General features: G+C 42.4%; 1 protein-coding gene across 3 annotated transcripts in view; it reads right to left on the minus strand.

Moving 5' to 3' along the window:
* The window catches only part of CACNA2D3 (calcium voltage-gated channel auxiliary subunit alpha2delta 3), a 773665-nt gene that overhangs the window by 142039 nt on the left and 614639 nt on the right, over nt 1-16987 (minus strand). For all 3 annotated transcript variants that reach the window (XR_004986777.2, XM_036430835.2, XM_036430833.2), the window contains one exon: nt 14231-14311. Coding sequence is in view for 2 of the 3 variants with exons in the window: in XM_036430835.2 (XP_036286728.1) it covers nt 14231-14311 (81 nt within the window). In the remaining variant the exon portion in view is untranslated. The remainder of the gene's footprint in view (nt 1-14230; nt 14312-16987) is intronic.

The raw sequence follows: 16987 nt of genomic DNA on the forward strand, positions 1-16987 counted from the left end.
TGTGCCAGTCAGCATTCCTCGGAGCTTTACGGTCCATTGGAAAGCTGCCCGATTGTGAGCGCCTGGGAAGAGGCTGGGGAGCTTACCCAAGGGGCACCGAATGCCTCTATAATTCAAGTTCATGCTAGATCGGTGATACTTTCAGATGTTGTGTATGTTACATATTTAATGGGAGCGTCTGTTGGTCCGGAATTTCGTAGCCTGCCACAAGAGTCAGATTATACTTAATTTTCTAAATTAGAAAACCATTTGGGGCTCTCTAGGCCACAGAGGAAGAAGAGGGTTTCATGTCTGCGTAATGGGACCCGGGCCCAGGGCCTGGGGAAGGTTTTAGATGTGAGGGTAAATAACATATAAACAAACACAAAGAACACGGGGAGCTGGAATCCGGGGCACATCCCATGGAGAGGCCATATCCACCAGGCGAGGGGAACCTTCCATTGGTAACTCACAGCAGGAATGAATTTAGGGTGGGCTGGGAGCGAGGGAAGGGCTTGAGAGTATCTGCATCCACACCAGAGTGCAGGAGTGCGCAGACTTGGGCAGCCACACCCACGCGTAAACACTCGCGGAGCAATCAGTTTACCCGCTAATGAATCGCAGCCGTGGCGTGGTGGAAGCCAGCAGCTATTGACCACCACCCAGATTGTCTACTCAACACTCTGGAAGAGGAAGGAAGAAGGAAGTCTGAAGAGAGTGGGAATTATCAAGAGACTGGAGCTATGTGGCAGCAGCCACCCTGAACAGCATGTAGGCCGTGGTTTAAAACAATCAGGTGGGGCTTGCTTTGCTGCACAGACACGGTCCTGGAGAGTTGCATGCAAAGTGAATTTCTGTAAATTGAATCATCGTTTTAATGCAGTAGGGGAGCTCGCTATTTAAAGGAACCTTTCATGGAATCTTTCTGTAATGACAATAATGAGCTCCAGATTTATGCATTTTGTAAATTTGCATTTTCTCATGCCAGGTTTTCTTAAAGTGGAACCTACCTGCTCTCTCTCCTGATGGCCCGTCTCATACTTAGTCACCTGTTAGTATTAAATAAATCACTTTACACCGAAGAGTGAAAGACACATCAAAAGCACACAATAGCAACTAGAGAGCAAGCTATCCCTTCAGAGACCTTGACAGACATTGCTAATCAATCCCAGCACTCTTCCCAGCTGAGCCTCTATGCACTACAGATGCCTTCTTAAGACAGCACTGTAGGCAACCAGAACTAATCAATTGAAGTTGGTTCAAAGGACAAAATACATTTGCCATTCAGGGTACTGGCTCCACATACACTCCTTCAGGCCATGGAAAAACTGGTTTGAGTCTTAAATCAGTAGTTCATTCCCTGACCTGAAATGTGAATGGGAGGTCTGAACATGCAGGCGCAGTGACTTGTCTGATGTGGCCAGACCTCTACCCAGCAGCATAAGGAGCTGAGGAAAGCAGATGATGAACCTACCACAGCCTACCCTGCAGGACACACACTAACCTGCCCCTAACCATCACAGAGGCCATCTACCTACCCCTGCCCACAGTGCTCCACAGCTAGTGTAGGCTTCACGCACACACACAAGCTAATGATGGACCATCTTTTCGAAGGAGCAATTTTGCTAAATGATTTTTCTGGGGGGGGAAAGTATAAACTTTGATGTTAATTTTCCTGAATATTAAAATAAATCTGGATATGTTTGGATTGAGAAATTAGCATGGATTTTAAGATCAAAAAGAGACCCCAGAGAAAGCCAGCTGTTCCATCCCAGTCCTGGTGCCTCCTTCTGGCTCAGTTGGCAAGGCTGAACATCCGGTTGAAGGATGTGGTGAAAAAAAAATCTTCCTTTCTCTTGCCCTGGAGTGCGAGTCCTTGGACGAGAAAGCAGTACGAGGAAGGAAACTTAGATGATCCTTTTTCATGTCGTCCCCATTTCACCAAATGTTTCCAGAGCTTGCACTATGTACCAGGCATAGTGTGAGGCGTTCTCTCGAGCATCTGTCATGGAATACTGGCAACCACCCTGGGAGATACTTGAACAGATATTACATAAGCTGAGATCTACTGAGGCCAATAATCCATTTCCTCTCGCTGCTGTGATTTCATACTGTCAGTGCTCAGGGCTCTGCCAGAGGTTTGGTGACACTGCAGGCAGGCCTGTCCCCTCTCCACAGTAATCACATGGAGAGCATCCAATACACCACAGAAAACCCTGACTGTGGCTAGATCCTTCATTCGTCAACACCCGTGTCCTCTTAGATTTCTAAGTACAGATGATAACTCAGGCAAACAGATCCCTGCTTTATAAACAGTCTTTAAGAAAAATGATTAAAATGGTGCATACGTACATTCTGATTTATATCTTTTGCCTACGCATCACCACAAACGGCAGTTGGCAATGAAAATAATTACTTACCCTGAAATGTCAACAGCTTCTCAGCACAGAAAAATATAAATCAAATTGTTTAGATTAACAAATGCAGAGTTATCATTTGTTAATATGAGAAATGAAATGTTTCAACCGTAAAAAACATCGCAGATGAAAGACCCAATTTGCAGGGTATTCTGCGAGAACCACAAATTATCTTTTGCAACCACTACAGTGCATGAGGGGTAATTTGCAAACGCCTCACAGATTACTTTCAGCTGTTTATTGCCACTGTCTTGTCATATTCATAGATTCCCCTATAAAAATGGCCTTCCATCAAGAGTCTTGCTGAGGATACGCTGTGAACAAAAAGCACATAGAGTGTTGACTGTTTCTGAGAAAACCATCTACAATAGAATTTTTTCACCATATTTCGTGGAACAGTGTGATTATAGACTGGCAATTTTTGCTTTGCCAGAAATCACAGATTCGTAAGAGCAGGACCCAAGGATGCTTGTAGCTCTCTGAACTGAGGCCAACAGGAGGGAGTATAAAGAATGCACCCTGTCATGGAGATTGTGGAGAAAGGAGACCAAGTATCAAATCTATCCCGAAAAAGCTTTCAAAATTAAGGCAAAGGTCCCTGTCCCTGCAGGCAGAATCTTATGCTTACAATGATAAAATGCCAATGGGCAAATGGAGATTTTCTCTTTCCTTACAAAAATAAAAGACAGAAAAGTGATTCACAGCATCTCTTAAAGATTCATGAAGATCAAATCTCATTACTTGAGTTAACCAAGTTATCCCAGAAATTAGTCACTCTTGTCTTAACTCCTAAATATCAAAGGAAGTGGCTAAATCCATATAAAAGAATTGATATGGAGCACACATTAATACAATTATGTGTTAGAAAGCTATAATGTTCTGTTATAGATCAGTAAATAAATGTTTCCAGTCTGGTCAAACCTACCAGTGTGTCCATTGCTTAATGCTATTAGACAGAAACCTACCAGCAAATGATATTCTAACCCCACAGGGCATGACTGGGCTGTAATGTGCAACTTCAGGGAACTAGACTGTTTTCCCTCCTAATGAAATGCTTTATTATTATTTTTTTAATATATTTTATTGATTTTACACAGAGAGGAATTGAGAGGGACAGAGAGCTGGAAACTTCAATGAGAGAGAAACATCGACCAGCTGCCTTTTGCACACCCCCTACTGGGGATGTGCCCGCAACCAAGGTAATGCCCTTGACCGGAATCGAACCCGGGACCTCTCAGTCCGCAGGCTGACGCTCTATCCACTGAGCCAAACCAGTCCCGGCGCTTTATTATTTTTTTAATGCCCAAATTGCATTGAGGTCTCAAAGAAAACCCCATCCCATTCAAAAAAGCAGCTTCATAATCCACCAGTTTCCTTCACTATCCATACCTATTGTTCACTCTGACAACATTGAATGTTCATTTTGATGAATAAGATGTCACCCAATTACAAAGGTCCATAAATCAGACTCAAAGAAAAGATCAGATGATTGGGAATTAGGAAGGTCTGTTGAAAGCATTTAGTCTACATCTGGCAAATTTTTGGATAGCTATGACTAACCTCCCTACCAATTTCAGACATTGCTAGTAGATGATAGAATGCATATCTACCGAGCCTCGCCAAGGCTTCAGAATCCTTTTAAAACTATTTTATAGGTATCCTCTACTGACTAATTGAAGTCCACATATCAGATTAAACCTACTTGCTACCCCGATGTTCTTATTTTATAAATTAGAGGCCTGGTGCACAAAATTCGTGCATGAGTAGGGTCCCTCGGCTTGGTCAATGATCAAGGCTGATCTGTGGGGAGACTAGAAGGTCAATTAGGGTCTCCACTGGCACCTGCCTTGGCCAGCCTGGCGCTGCCTGTTTGCTGGCCCCATCTCCTGCTGGCTGGGGGCAGCTCCTGCATTGAGCGTCTGTCCCCTGGTGGTCAGTGTGCGTCACGGTGACTGGTCCTTCCATCTTTGGTCGATTTGCATATTAGGCTTTTATTATATAGGATAATAAAAGCATGGAAAAGGAAAGAAAGTTTCCCAAAGTCACACAGATAATTAATCACAGGCCTGGTAAATACAGTTGTAGGAGCATGGAGTTAGTATGGATGGTTCAACTCAGTCCCCGCCATTCTTTATTCATTCTGTGTGAACCACAATGTCAAGTCTATGACAGTATTATATTAACTGTTTGGATGAAGTACTATAATTGTACCACCATAAAAACTGACAAGTACACAATTTTGTGCTGGTTTCCAAGTGTATTACTGTTATTTTTTCTAAGCCTCTTATTGACCAAAACATGAGGGCACTTTGCTGCCAGATAATAGATGAAGAAATACAACTATTGAATTTGGGTCACTTATTCAAAGCACTAGTAAGTAATAAGTAGTGGAATAGGCATTCAGATACGACCTTCCTAAGGCCAAACTCTCTGGGCACTTTAATATACTGATGTAAACAAAGTGAAACACTGAAAATGATACTTTTGGGACAATTATAAATCTCAACACTGACTAAGAAATAGGTAATTAGAAATTATTATTTTAGATGTGGTAAGTGGTATTGCTATATTAAAACACAAAGTTCTTATCCTTTAAATATGTATACTGGTATGTTTATGGATGAATGATTTAATGACCAAGATTTGATTTAAACTAATATGGGGAGGTGTGGGAGTATACTGGGGTTTGAAGGGCACAATGGCCATAAGGTTGAAAGCTCCTGCAACTGGGTAAAAACACATGGAGTTTCTTTTTATGTTTATGTCTACTTTTGAGCATATTCAATGCTACCCAAATAAATCTTAAAAAATGACTCCACGGTCTGTGGACTTATGAATGATTAGATAACTAGAATTACCTAGATCAGCAAGACTGCGGAGGAAGAGCAGAGGTGAGGGTGTAAGTGGAACTGGGACTTCAGCTTGGACTCTATTGCATTTGATAGGCCTATCTGAGAAGGAGTGAAGCTGTTGAGTAGTTCAAAAAGAGTCAAGTTAGAGAGCTCTGGCTTGTCATTTAAATGCCATGAATGGGCCCTCAAGCATTAACAATTAGGGAGATGAGGAACCATCAAAGGAGACCTAGGAGAGGTAAGCAGCCAGGTAGGCAATACCTCAAGGAGAGCATGGCCAACATGGCCAAGAGCTGCTGACAGGCCAAGAAAAACCAATATAGAAAGTTCAATTTTGGATTCGGTTATGTGGAAGCTATTGTTACCCTTGATGAGAAACGTTCCACTGTGGATGAAACCTGATTGGAGCGGGTTCCAGAGAGAATGGGAGACAGGAAGGGGAAAAGTCATTTAGTATAAAAGAGTGACAAATACATAATACAAATAAACTAACATGATAAAAAAGTAATTCTGGCTTAAAAACCTGGATATATCTGCAAAACATCTGGAAGATGGAGGAAGAAGGCTAATAAAGTAAAAGCTTATAAAATGTCCATGCACTACATTTTCATTCTGAAATTCCTTTTTTTTCATTTTTAAAGACAACTGTACACTCCAATGTGCCTGAGCCTGGTCACATTTAATTTGACCTTGAAGTAGAAATGACATGCAGACACTAATCCTGACCTCATGCAGATCATTTCACCCAGAGGAGAACCCAGGGATTCTCGGTGAATGCAAACTTTGGGAGGCCAAGGGAATAGAAAGCATTTGATCAGCTGTCCCTCTCCCAGCACAGACTGGCCAGAGCATTTCTGTGAGCAAGGGAATCTACTCACAGACTGTTGACACGATTATGCTCCTGGTGCAGACTGCTCATGCTGTCCCTCCTTCCCGGGAGGGAAATGCACGCCAGCTCACTTATCCTTTATGGCCTTTCACTTAGCATGAGCCACATATACTCCAATCTTAACTGAGATCAAAATCCCAACAAGGTCACTAGGAGATTTGCCTGGATAGAGGCAGCTAAATCAGCCCCCAAATCTCTCATGAGCCCTGTTAGAAAAAAAAAAAAAAAAAAAATCCAGAAGCTGTTTTCCACTAAAGCATGTGAGGGCATTTCCAATGTTCTACCAAGCATTATGCTGATTACACTGTTCAGAGGTTTATAAACTGGAGCGAAGATTAAGTAAATCACTGTCTTGACTGACAATGAGAGCATGTATTTTTAGAAAGCTCAGGATCTTAGATTGGGATTTCTGTGTAACCACATATACAAAAACAGTAGGCACCACTGATGGACAGCATCGGATACATGAAGCTCTGTCTTCAACATCTACTTACATGGCCTCTGATTAAAATACCCACTTCACTTTGTAAGAGAGAAAGATGGTGAAAGAAGCGAACATGTCAGCGTTTTATGTTTTTATGGACTGTTATGTATTCTCATCTAAAGCAGGATTGGCAAGCGCTTTGCTGTCAAGAGCCAGGTTCTAAATATTTTGGGCTTTGGAGTCCACATAGTCTATCCAACTACCCAGCTCTGCCATTTCAGCAGGAAGGTGCCTATAGACAATGCAGGCATGACTTTCTTTCAATAAAATGTCATTTACAAAATCAACGAACCATTCTTGAGCACTCAACTAGGAGCACTAACCAAATACTTCATATGTGTAAAAGTTTTACTTATATAATGAACATTTGTATCTCTCACCTCTCACCAGCAACTACAGGGGCTCCCTAAATCCAGACCAAATCTGAGTGTAAGAAATATCCCATTATTGGTTAATCATGAAACAAATATCCATCTTTAATACCAGGCTGTTAGAAATCCAAACAAAGCACAATCAATCTCATTTTTCTTTTTCTTTTTATATATGTTATTGATTTTTTACAGAGAGGAAGGGAGAAGGATAGAGAGCTAGAAACATCGATGAGAGAGAGACATCGACCAGCTGCCTCCTGCACAACCCCCAATCTGGATGTACATGCCCTTGACCGGAATCGAACCTGGTACCCTTCAGTCTGCAGACCGATGCTCTATCCACTGAGCCAAAATGGTTTCGGCTCAACCTCATTTTTCAAACCTGAACTCAGGCCCAGAACAAGAGGGAGCAATGGCCCTGTGGTCACTTCTAAATCCTCTCTGTTCCCAGTAATTTTAATGTTCAAATCTCACTGTGACCTCAATAAGAGGGGTCTTAACTTGCCCATATAGAACACACAAGGCAGGAATGAGGAACTGTTACCCTAAAATTCTGCTGATGATCTTTCGGGGAAGGGCTTGTTGAGCCTTTGACTCATGATTATAAAAGGATGGTGACTCTTTGGAGTGAGTGCCCTGGAGAGGGTGCATGGAGGATCCAGTTTCTCAGCACTCTGGACTATTTCTATTCCTGGAGCAGTAATCCTCGCTGTGCTCCTGACCCTGACTACGGTGGTGTGTGGAGCAGCAGATCTACATGGTCAACTAGAATTCAAATTCTAGCTACAGATTTGTAAAACAGCATAATTGGGAGCTGCATCACTCATCCTGGTCCATGAAGATTGCTGTTGTCAGTCCTGCTGGCTTAGACCTCCTTCTGCCCCTGCATTGCACCCATTTGTTAGCTTAATCAAAGAAATGCCAAATACATAAAACCCCCATCTCATAGTTGACATTTAGAGCAAAGATATGCCTTGTGTTCCCCACCTACCCAGGTCACCTGCCATCTGCCCATCAGCCCTGCTTTTAGATCCTAGTAAGTAGTCCCCAAACCTGAGACTCATTTGTGTCTCGGAGTACCCACCTGGAACACAGACACGACATGTATGAAGGATCTTGTTCAAGATTCTTGGAGAAGTCTGATCCCTTTGCCTGGAATGCTCTTCCCACGATCTGTGCATAAAGGCTGCGTCTCATCATTTCAGGACTCTGCTCATGTCACCTCCTTACGGATCCCTTCCCTGAGCCCTTACTCATAATCTGGAGGGACATTGTCTCTGCCGAACACCCAGACAGGGGTATGTGTGAATGTGAGCTTGCATCCTGCCTTTGCCACTGCTGAACACACTTCATCTCTTTATCCTAATCTGTTTTTTATAAAGATTTTACCATTATCGGAAATTCCCTTTCTCTCCTTTCCTCCATTCATGCAATATTTATCCATATCCCATACAAATGGAAGCTCTCCATTGGCAGCCCTGGATCGAACTCAGTGTTGCAGCATTTGGGTGGCATGGTTCTTGGGACAACTGTTACCTCAGCCTCTGGAAATGGGATGGCAATAGTGCCCTCTCATATAACCAACAGTCCCCCCATAGTCCACAGTGTTCCCTGGGGTGCTTGTTTATAGGTGTATCCCCAACACTAGGTTCACAGTAGGTGCTAGATGTGTGTTTACTGAATGACTGAATTACAAAATGAAGAAATGAAACAAGATCTTTCTGTAAAATGAAGAAATGAAACAAGATCTTTCTGTAAATTAAAGGAAACCACTGAATATGAAGGCAGGAATTGGAGTTTGACTGTCCACCTATACAGCATTTCTCAATCTTGCACCTACTGACACTTTGGATGAGATAGTTCTCTGTTGTGGGAGGCTGTCCTGTGCTTTGTAGGATGCTCAATAGCACTCAGACCTCAACCCACTAGATGCCAGCAGCATCCTTCCTAACCAGTTGGAACAATAAAAAATGTGTCTAGATGTTGTCAAATGTCTCCTGCAGGGCAAATTGCTCCTGGTTAAGAACTACTCGTTTCATCAATAAGTATTAATTTCTGCCAAGACAAAAGACCCCTTTTGCTCAGATCTAACTAAGTACTAGTAGAGGTTTATCCATGCACACTGGATACATGATCCTAACGTATTAATTAACTTGTGTATACCAAATATGTAAAACCCCACCAAAGAAATGGTGTCAAGCTGAATGTTTGCCCATACCATTTTGCCAATATTATGTATCCAGTTCTAAATAAGGGTCCATGTTAGTACAGTCAATTTAAACAAGTCATAGCTGACAATAGCTAATTATCAGAGATGTTAATCAATCTCTGTCCTATTTAGCTGGCTAAAACGGAATCTTTTGTCCTATCACCAAGCATTTATCTTTATCACACTGCCTAGAATTATGCAAATGAGACCACAATACTCACTTTTTCAAATTTCCCTCAATGAATGAATTAGTATATCTAATGTGGTCTGTATTTCTTGCAAAAGAACAGACTGGCAGGTCAGAAACATTACCCTTACTCAATTGAGTGTTATACTTAAAACAGGTAAAGAGGTGGCATGCAAATTAAATCTTAATAAATCTGTTTTTAAAATTTTCATTAAAAAAGTAAATGCCTCTAATACTATGATATCTCTCTGATGCTAATGAGATAAGCTGTTTTAAGCATCATGTTTTATGCTTGGACCTCAGAAAAGACATCTGCTAATGCAGAGGTAACTACTGGGTTAACATAATTGTCATTATTAATAAACAGTTTTGTGGGTTTTTTTATTCCTTAAAATACCCAGGTTGGACTATATCATATCACCATGATGAGGATTGGTGTTTTGACTGCTGAGTGCCTTTCTTAGTTATTTTTGAGTTGAGTTCCATAAATTACCCAGATAATGGTATTAATTTTCCACTCTCAATGGAAAGACTGGGCCCCAGTGACTAATAGTCCTGGGCTCTGTTCCATTGGCTGGAGAGTAAATGTCACAAGGTTATGTGCCTACATTCAGCAGGTAAAAATGAGTCCCCTCTTCCAGAGGCATTTGTTCAGCCAATGTTTTTGACAAATCCACTACACATGAGCCCTTGTACTTAGCACTGTGAGTTACAAGTTGATGGGGTCAGTCCTTACCTTTGGAGAGTTTACAATTTGTTTAGGAAATCAAACTGGAACATTTTTAGAAGAGATTTGAGATTTTTATATGTTAAAATTTACATTGTAAAGCACCTGCAAATAATTAGACATTTATTATCTATTATTTTAAAAATCCAGCATTCTGATAACAAAGACTAAGACTGGGTATGTTGCATTTGTCAGAAGGAAGGTCTAGAAGGAGAATAGTGAGGTCAGACAAGCACTTCAGGAAGGGGAGGCAGTTCCCTGCACAGTCAGACCTCCAACCTGGCTAAGTCTCCCCCATCCCCCCACATTTCCTTTTTTCTCCAGGTCATTTCCATCTGAGCATGGAGGAAGCAGAGCCTAGACTGTCACTAGGGCCCAGTCTCTCCATTGAGTGAAGTGGAGAATTAACACCATTATCTAGGTAATTTATGGAACTCAATTCATAATAACTAAGTAAGAGCAGAATAGTTGCTACAAGCTCAATTCAATTAATAGACTTCCTACCAAGGATTGGTCTGCTATGCTTCAGATACCATTGGGTTATGCAGCGAGGGCCACATGATGAAAGGAACAAAGTCTTTGACATCTACAACCTTTTAGATCATTGGTTAGTTTTTCAATTCATTTGCCCTGTGTAGACATGGCTTAAAAAGATAGCGTATTTTAGTCTCTGGGGCAAAGAAGGGTATGTCATTTACAGGGCCTGGTTACAATTTATTTATATCTAGAGTGCCTGGTAAAATCAAGAATTCCAAAAATATTTATTGAATAAATCAATGAATCAATAGATATGCTGTGTATATATAGATAAAAAATGGGTTACCCCAAATCCTTACATTTGTATACATCTTCATAGTCAGGTATTTTCTTGTTCAGTTTCTCATTTTATCCCCAAGTCAACCCAGAGCAAGGTGAGCAAGGCAAAGATTTCTATCTTATTTTAGATTGAACTTCAGAGACCCAAGACTACACATTTAGCAAGTTATAGAGTGAATGACAAATCCATGTGGGCCTTATAGGAATTATAAGCTCTATCCAGCTTAAAATCATTTGGGAACAACAGAAAAATGGGTTAGGGGCCTGACACACACCAAAGGTTCCTGGGCCACAGAGACTTGGTAGGTCAAAGCGAAAGTCCGACCACGTCTCCCTTTGCAGTGGGAAAGCAATTAAGAGAATTCAGCATATTAGTGGCAGCTGGGGAGCTGGCAGATTCCTCAAGAGAAGGACTGTAAGCAATGTCATATAGGCCAAGAAGATGGATGGAGCCCATTTATGCACCGGGGCTGACATAGAAATGGAATCCTGCCCGGTTTGACTGCCTTTTCTTCAAAGATGTCATTGACAGATGAGTATCTAAATGTTTTTGTTTAAAAATGAAAACAAGAAAAAATAAAAAGGAGAATAAAACAAAACAAAACAAGAATCTCTTTCTACTCCAAATAGACACATGTAGCCAGCATGCCTGAGAATGCCCAATGGGATATGGGAGCCATCCAGGCCTTTCAAAGGAGTCCTTGATAATTATTTGCAAAACTGTTCACCTTCCTTTTCAGATAAATTTCAACTTAACGCAAGGGCTTCATGGAAACCCCAGATGACTGCCAGTTGGCTGTATCCCATCTGCTGGTGGGGGACAAGCCTGCTCACAGATGCCACGTTCACCTGCCAAAACAAGGCTTCTTCCCCAATTAAAAAGCCCTTTTTATTTTGAGAGTGGTAAACAATGTCTACTTGATTTGAGGAAAACACGCAGAAGAAAGTGACAGAACCTAATCACACAGTGACATGATGGGTGAGTCAGAGTCGGTGAAACTTGGGTGAGTGCTGGCCGGCCGGGCCCCTCTGCCTGTGGAGACAGAAAGGTCCCCCTGAGGTCATTGCCTTCATGGTGCTGCATCCGTGGCGGCCTTCAAGATCAAACCGAGCAATTCTGTTTTATCTCATGTTTACCAAACACACTATAAGAGGGAAGATTACTAATAATCACCTTTTTTAAAAGGTAAGAACTAAACACAGTTCCTCAGATAACCTTGTGTCTTTATCTTGTTCTGGAATTATCTTTTGAAAATGGGGACACTTATCTTTCGCTCAGTTGACACTTAACTGTGAAGCAATCAGCAGGAGGATGTGTTTTCCACCCACTCAAGGTGGGCCAACCCTGCCTGTGGCCTCCGGCCAGGTGTGAATCTCAACAGCAGATCAGCAAACCTGGAGAAGTCACGTTCTTCTCCAGACTGGATGTGCCATGCCCAGGCCAAGTTCGTGTTTCATCCTTACTCAGCCACACAGACATTTAGGAAATGCAAGGTTTTTAGAAACTTTTTGGGCATAGTTTACGAACTTGGACAGAAGTGGCTTGGATGGGTACAGTCACCTTAGGGTCAACACAGAGCATTCTTTGTGATGACTGAGTGAGAAAACCAAGGAAAGGATTTTTAAAAGAAATTTCAGACAGATAGACAGACAACCTAGGTCAGACCATGTCACTGACAGGTGTTGTATGTGGCACTGGCTGCGGGAGATAACACACCTGGTTCAGCCTGGAGGTTGGCAAGTCTGCCCTTCTTTAAGCACAAGTAAATATTGCTGAGTTAAAATAATGATCCTGTCTCCTACTTTTCTCAAGGAACATGAGATACTAAGTGACAGATTTTGAAGACAGCATCCGTGAATCCTCAGAGTCCTTATCTCCTGGCTGATTAGTTAAAGGTCTGCCTTGTTTGAGATGAGCTACAGGTCAGATACATAAGACTGTCTGCCTTGCTATGCCTAACAATCCATTAACATCAAAGCAACTGTCCCCAAATCTTTCAATGCCTGCTAATATAATCATGATGCATAGGCTAAGCCGGAAACACAGTGGGGGGAGAAAACCCAGTGTTTCCCAGCCAAAGAACAACCACTTCACACATGCCTGCTCTGTTTGCAGTCCTTCCCACAATCCTTTGGGAAGACACAGAAGTTGATGTTCATAGTCACCTTCCAAACTATTGACTCCCTTTGGTATATCTAGCCAATGTCAGGATGATGCTTGGAAGGTTTCACCCATCCATCAACCGATGGATTCAACAATGATTTATCAACAATAGATGATGTGTCATTTTTCTCAGCAGCTGTTCTCCAAGGAGGGCTTGTGGAAAGCCGCAGCCAGCCACAGATACCTACTGACATACCTACCTTGAGAGTGAGAGAGATGGAAAAAGCCAGATACAGGGTTTTTCTTTTTCACTCTTTCTCTCTTTCTCTCTCCCTTTCTTTCTTTCTTTCTTTCTTTCTTTCTTTCTTTCTTTCTTTCTTTCTTTCTTTCTTTCTTTCTTTCTTTCTTTCTTTCTTTCTTTCTTTCTCCTCCCTCCCTCCTTCCTTCCCTCCCTCCTTCCTTCCCTCCCTCCTTCCCTCCCTTCCTTCCTTCCTTCCCTTCCTCTTCTCCTTTCCTTCCTTCCTTCCTTCTTCCTTCCTTCCTTCTCCTTCCTTCCTTCCTCCCTCCCTCTCCCCTCCTCCCTCCCTCCTCCCCTCCCTCCCTCCGTTTCGTTCTTCCTTCCTTCCTCTCTTCCTTCCTTCCTTCCTTCCTTCTTTCTTTCTTTCTTTCTTTCTTTCTTTCTTTCTTTCTTTCTTTCTTTCTTTCTTTCTTTCTTTTTTTCTTTTTTTGACAATTTAAGACTTAATCATAAAATGTCTTGGCTTTTTCAAACGCAGCACCTGCAGATACATTTAACTCTAATTCCTCCAGGGGATTAGGATGATGAAATCTCAGGCTAGCTGGAGAAGGGAATATTTTGGCTTGTATTTGCCACAAACAAACCCACAATCTCCTCGTATGCCCACTGTGATCCTAAGGATGTGGAAGTACGCTTACTTTAAATGCTCATGCGACCTACTGCCAGGAAAGCCTCCGCACAGCCAACAATGTCTTAGGGTTTATGATTACAAGCCCTGTGTTGACATCACATATAACCAGCTGTCAGAACCCTCGGTTGGAGGAGATGACACCGTGGAGTGATTTAAAATTGTTTTTCCTTTGAAAATCAACTTTCTGTCACCCAGAAGTAGTTGAGTGGCCAGAGAACTGGATGCTTCACTTGCTTTATATTCACACATTGAAATCCACTGCTTACCTGCCACCACGGGGGATTTCCGCTCATCCAGGAGCTGGATGGAGGTACTCGCTGTCACCACATTGCTTTTGTTGACTGTTCCTGCAAGAAGAAAAGCCAGAAACGGAGGGAGTTATAGTGCACATGTGAAGAGAGTCATCATCGTAGTGGCTCACAGTCGCCGATTCCGCAGATGCTGCTGGGGCTGGTGCCCCAGAGCCCAGAGCTGGCCTGCTCCCTGCACAGGTGCTGGGCAGCCAATCTGTCCCATAGGAGGCATCAATGCCAAGAGAGTCCTGACCACCTGGACTGGGCTGACTGACCCCTGAGGAGGGGCCACATTTTCTCTCTTTTGTGGTTACTAATTGCAGTGTTTACTTGCATTGGTAATCATATCTATACTGTGCTTCTCTGAATATAGCCACGGAGAGCTGCATGAGATGAAGTTTTAAAATTATTTTTCGAGTTGAGGACTTTATATCTGGTTTAATGGCTGAAACTTGACTGACTTACAATATTCTAACTTTAAGTCCAACTTTTTCTGAGCAAAACCATTCTACACAGGTTTAGAGCTAGATCCAATCCTGACTCCAAAGTCTTCTGACTGTAGTAAGAGTAAGGCATCTGGCCCTAACTGGTTTGGCTCAGTGGATAGAGTGTTGGCCTGCAAACTCAAGGGTCACAGGTTTGAGTCCAGTCAAGGACATGTACCTTAGTTGCAGGCACATCCCCAGTAGGGAGTGTGCAGAAGGCAGCTGATTAATGATCTTCTCGCATTGATGTTTCTAACTCTCTATCCCTGTCCCTTCCTCTCTGTAAAAATAAATCAATAAAATATATTAAAAAAAAAAAAAGAGTAAGGCATTGGTATGAAGAGATTTTCAATCACTCACAATGGTGCAAGCCCATGGAGTAAAAGATGCTGAGCCCACAGCCTTTGCCAGTTCCTGCCTTATAAAAGGTGCTCAATGAATGTCAGCTAAGTGGAATCAACTGACTCGGGAAGCAGGCAGAAGGCAGACCTGAATTTGAACACCCCTATGACCAAAGCAATGGAGAATTTCCCCTGGCACAAGTCTCATCTGTAATGAGAACCAGCTTCCTCCCCAGTGCCCGCAGGTCTTCAACACACAGTCAGAACACGAGAGGAACTCCACTGCAACACTGGTCATGCTTAGCATTTCCCCGGATCTAAAAGGGGCATGACATCTCTGCAGATATTATATCATCCAGAACTTCACCAGGAAAAAGGTAAATCCCTTTGCATTGATGAATTCATTGAAAGTTCAGTGAAAACCCCACTTTCCAAAAGGCAACTAAGCAAAGCCTTCATTAATCAGAGTTAACCGAGCAAACTGAAATGAGAGTCAGTCTCTCTCTCTCTCTCTCTCTCTCTCTCTCTCTCTCTCACACACACACACACACACACACACACACACACACACTTTTGGGGGATGCTCACATCTCCCACAGCTCCCCTCTGTCCAGCTTTGGGCAAAAGCTACTTTGTCACAAAGAATAACTTCGAGATTCCAGTCCAGATTACATAGAAAACCAAATTCTGTGTGTTTTTTCTTGATAGGACCATAAAAAAGAAAGTTTTATGAGACTGAATGATAAAAGGAGACATTATTGGTAGGTGTGCAGCAGAATGAGAGCATCCATGGTCTTAGTTGATATTTTCAGCAATAAACTGTGATGCTGATAACAAAAAGAGAGAGCTCTAGTCATCTGGAAGCTTGTGTTTGAGAACACACATGTGCATGGGTGTGGCTAACACAGGCCTGTCAGCAAAGGAGCCCAGACTCCAAGAATCTCAGTTCAAACGGAACCTAATAGATAGTCTTTGTTGCACAGCAGGGGAGTTTCTATAACAAAATTTCACCTTTTCTTAAATATCTTCATTAATGAGGGACCCTATTTTTACTGAATCCATTCAACTAATTATTAGACAACTCCTGTCAGCATGTCTTATGCAGGCTTCCAGAGAACTTTTTCTGAGGTGTTTTCATTCGTGGAAATGAGGGATTTTGACACTAAGCATTACAGAGCCTCCACTGGGGCTCACTTAGGCACCCTCGCATGAGGTTCATACAGAGGCCCTGATATAAAACATAAGTACTGACTGAATGTCCAGAAACGTCCAAGTTCAAGGAGCTGGCTCACATTCATCTCTGACTTTTCTATGATGCACAGAGCCGCACACTCACACTACTGCATGCTTGAGACAAGAACATGCCAAGGACAATTAGAGAGATTTCTAGATTGGCTTGCTTCTGAGCTGGTTGAAATAAGACAGTGTGCAATCCTTTTTGGTGACCTTATCTTTTTTTTATTTTTATTTTTTATTGCATGATTAAATCCTAGGACTGGAGAAATCATTGGCTACGGGCCCAGCAATGGCCACTGCAGCCTCTGTCAGGAGAGTTGAGGCTGTGCATCCTTACTCCTGCATGTCCACTTACATCAGGGCCCTTCTCCTGGGGAACATGGGCCTCCAGAGGGATGTGACTTGCTAAAGGTGTTTTTTGTTTGTTTGTTTTTTAAATATATTTTATTGATTTTTAAACGAGAAAGGGAGAGAGATAGAGAGTTAGAAATGTCGATGAGAGAGAAACATTGACCAGCTGCCTCTTGCACACTCCCTATTGGGGATGTGCCCGCAACCAAGATACATGCCCTTGACCGGAATCAAACCTGGGACCTTTCAGTCCACAGACCGTAGCTCTATCCACTGAGCCAAACTGGCTTCGGCTTTGCTAAAGGTTTTGACAAAGG

This window comes from Pipistrellus kuhlii, unplaced genomic scaffold, assembly GCF_014108245.1.
Source record: "Pipistrellus kuhlii isolate mPipKuh1 unplaced genomic scaffold, mPipKuh1.p scaffold_m20_p_11, whole genome shotgun sequence".
Taxonomy (NCBI): Eukaryota; Metazoa; Chordata; class Mammalia; order Chiroptera; family Vespertilionidae; genus Pipistrellus; species Pipistrellus kuhlii.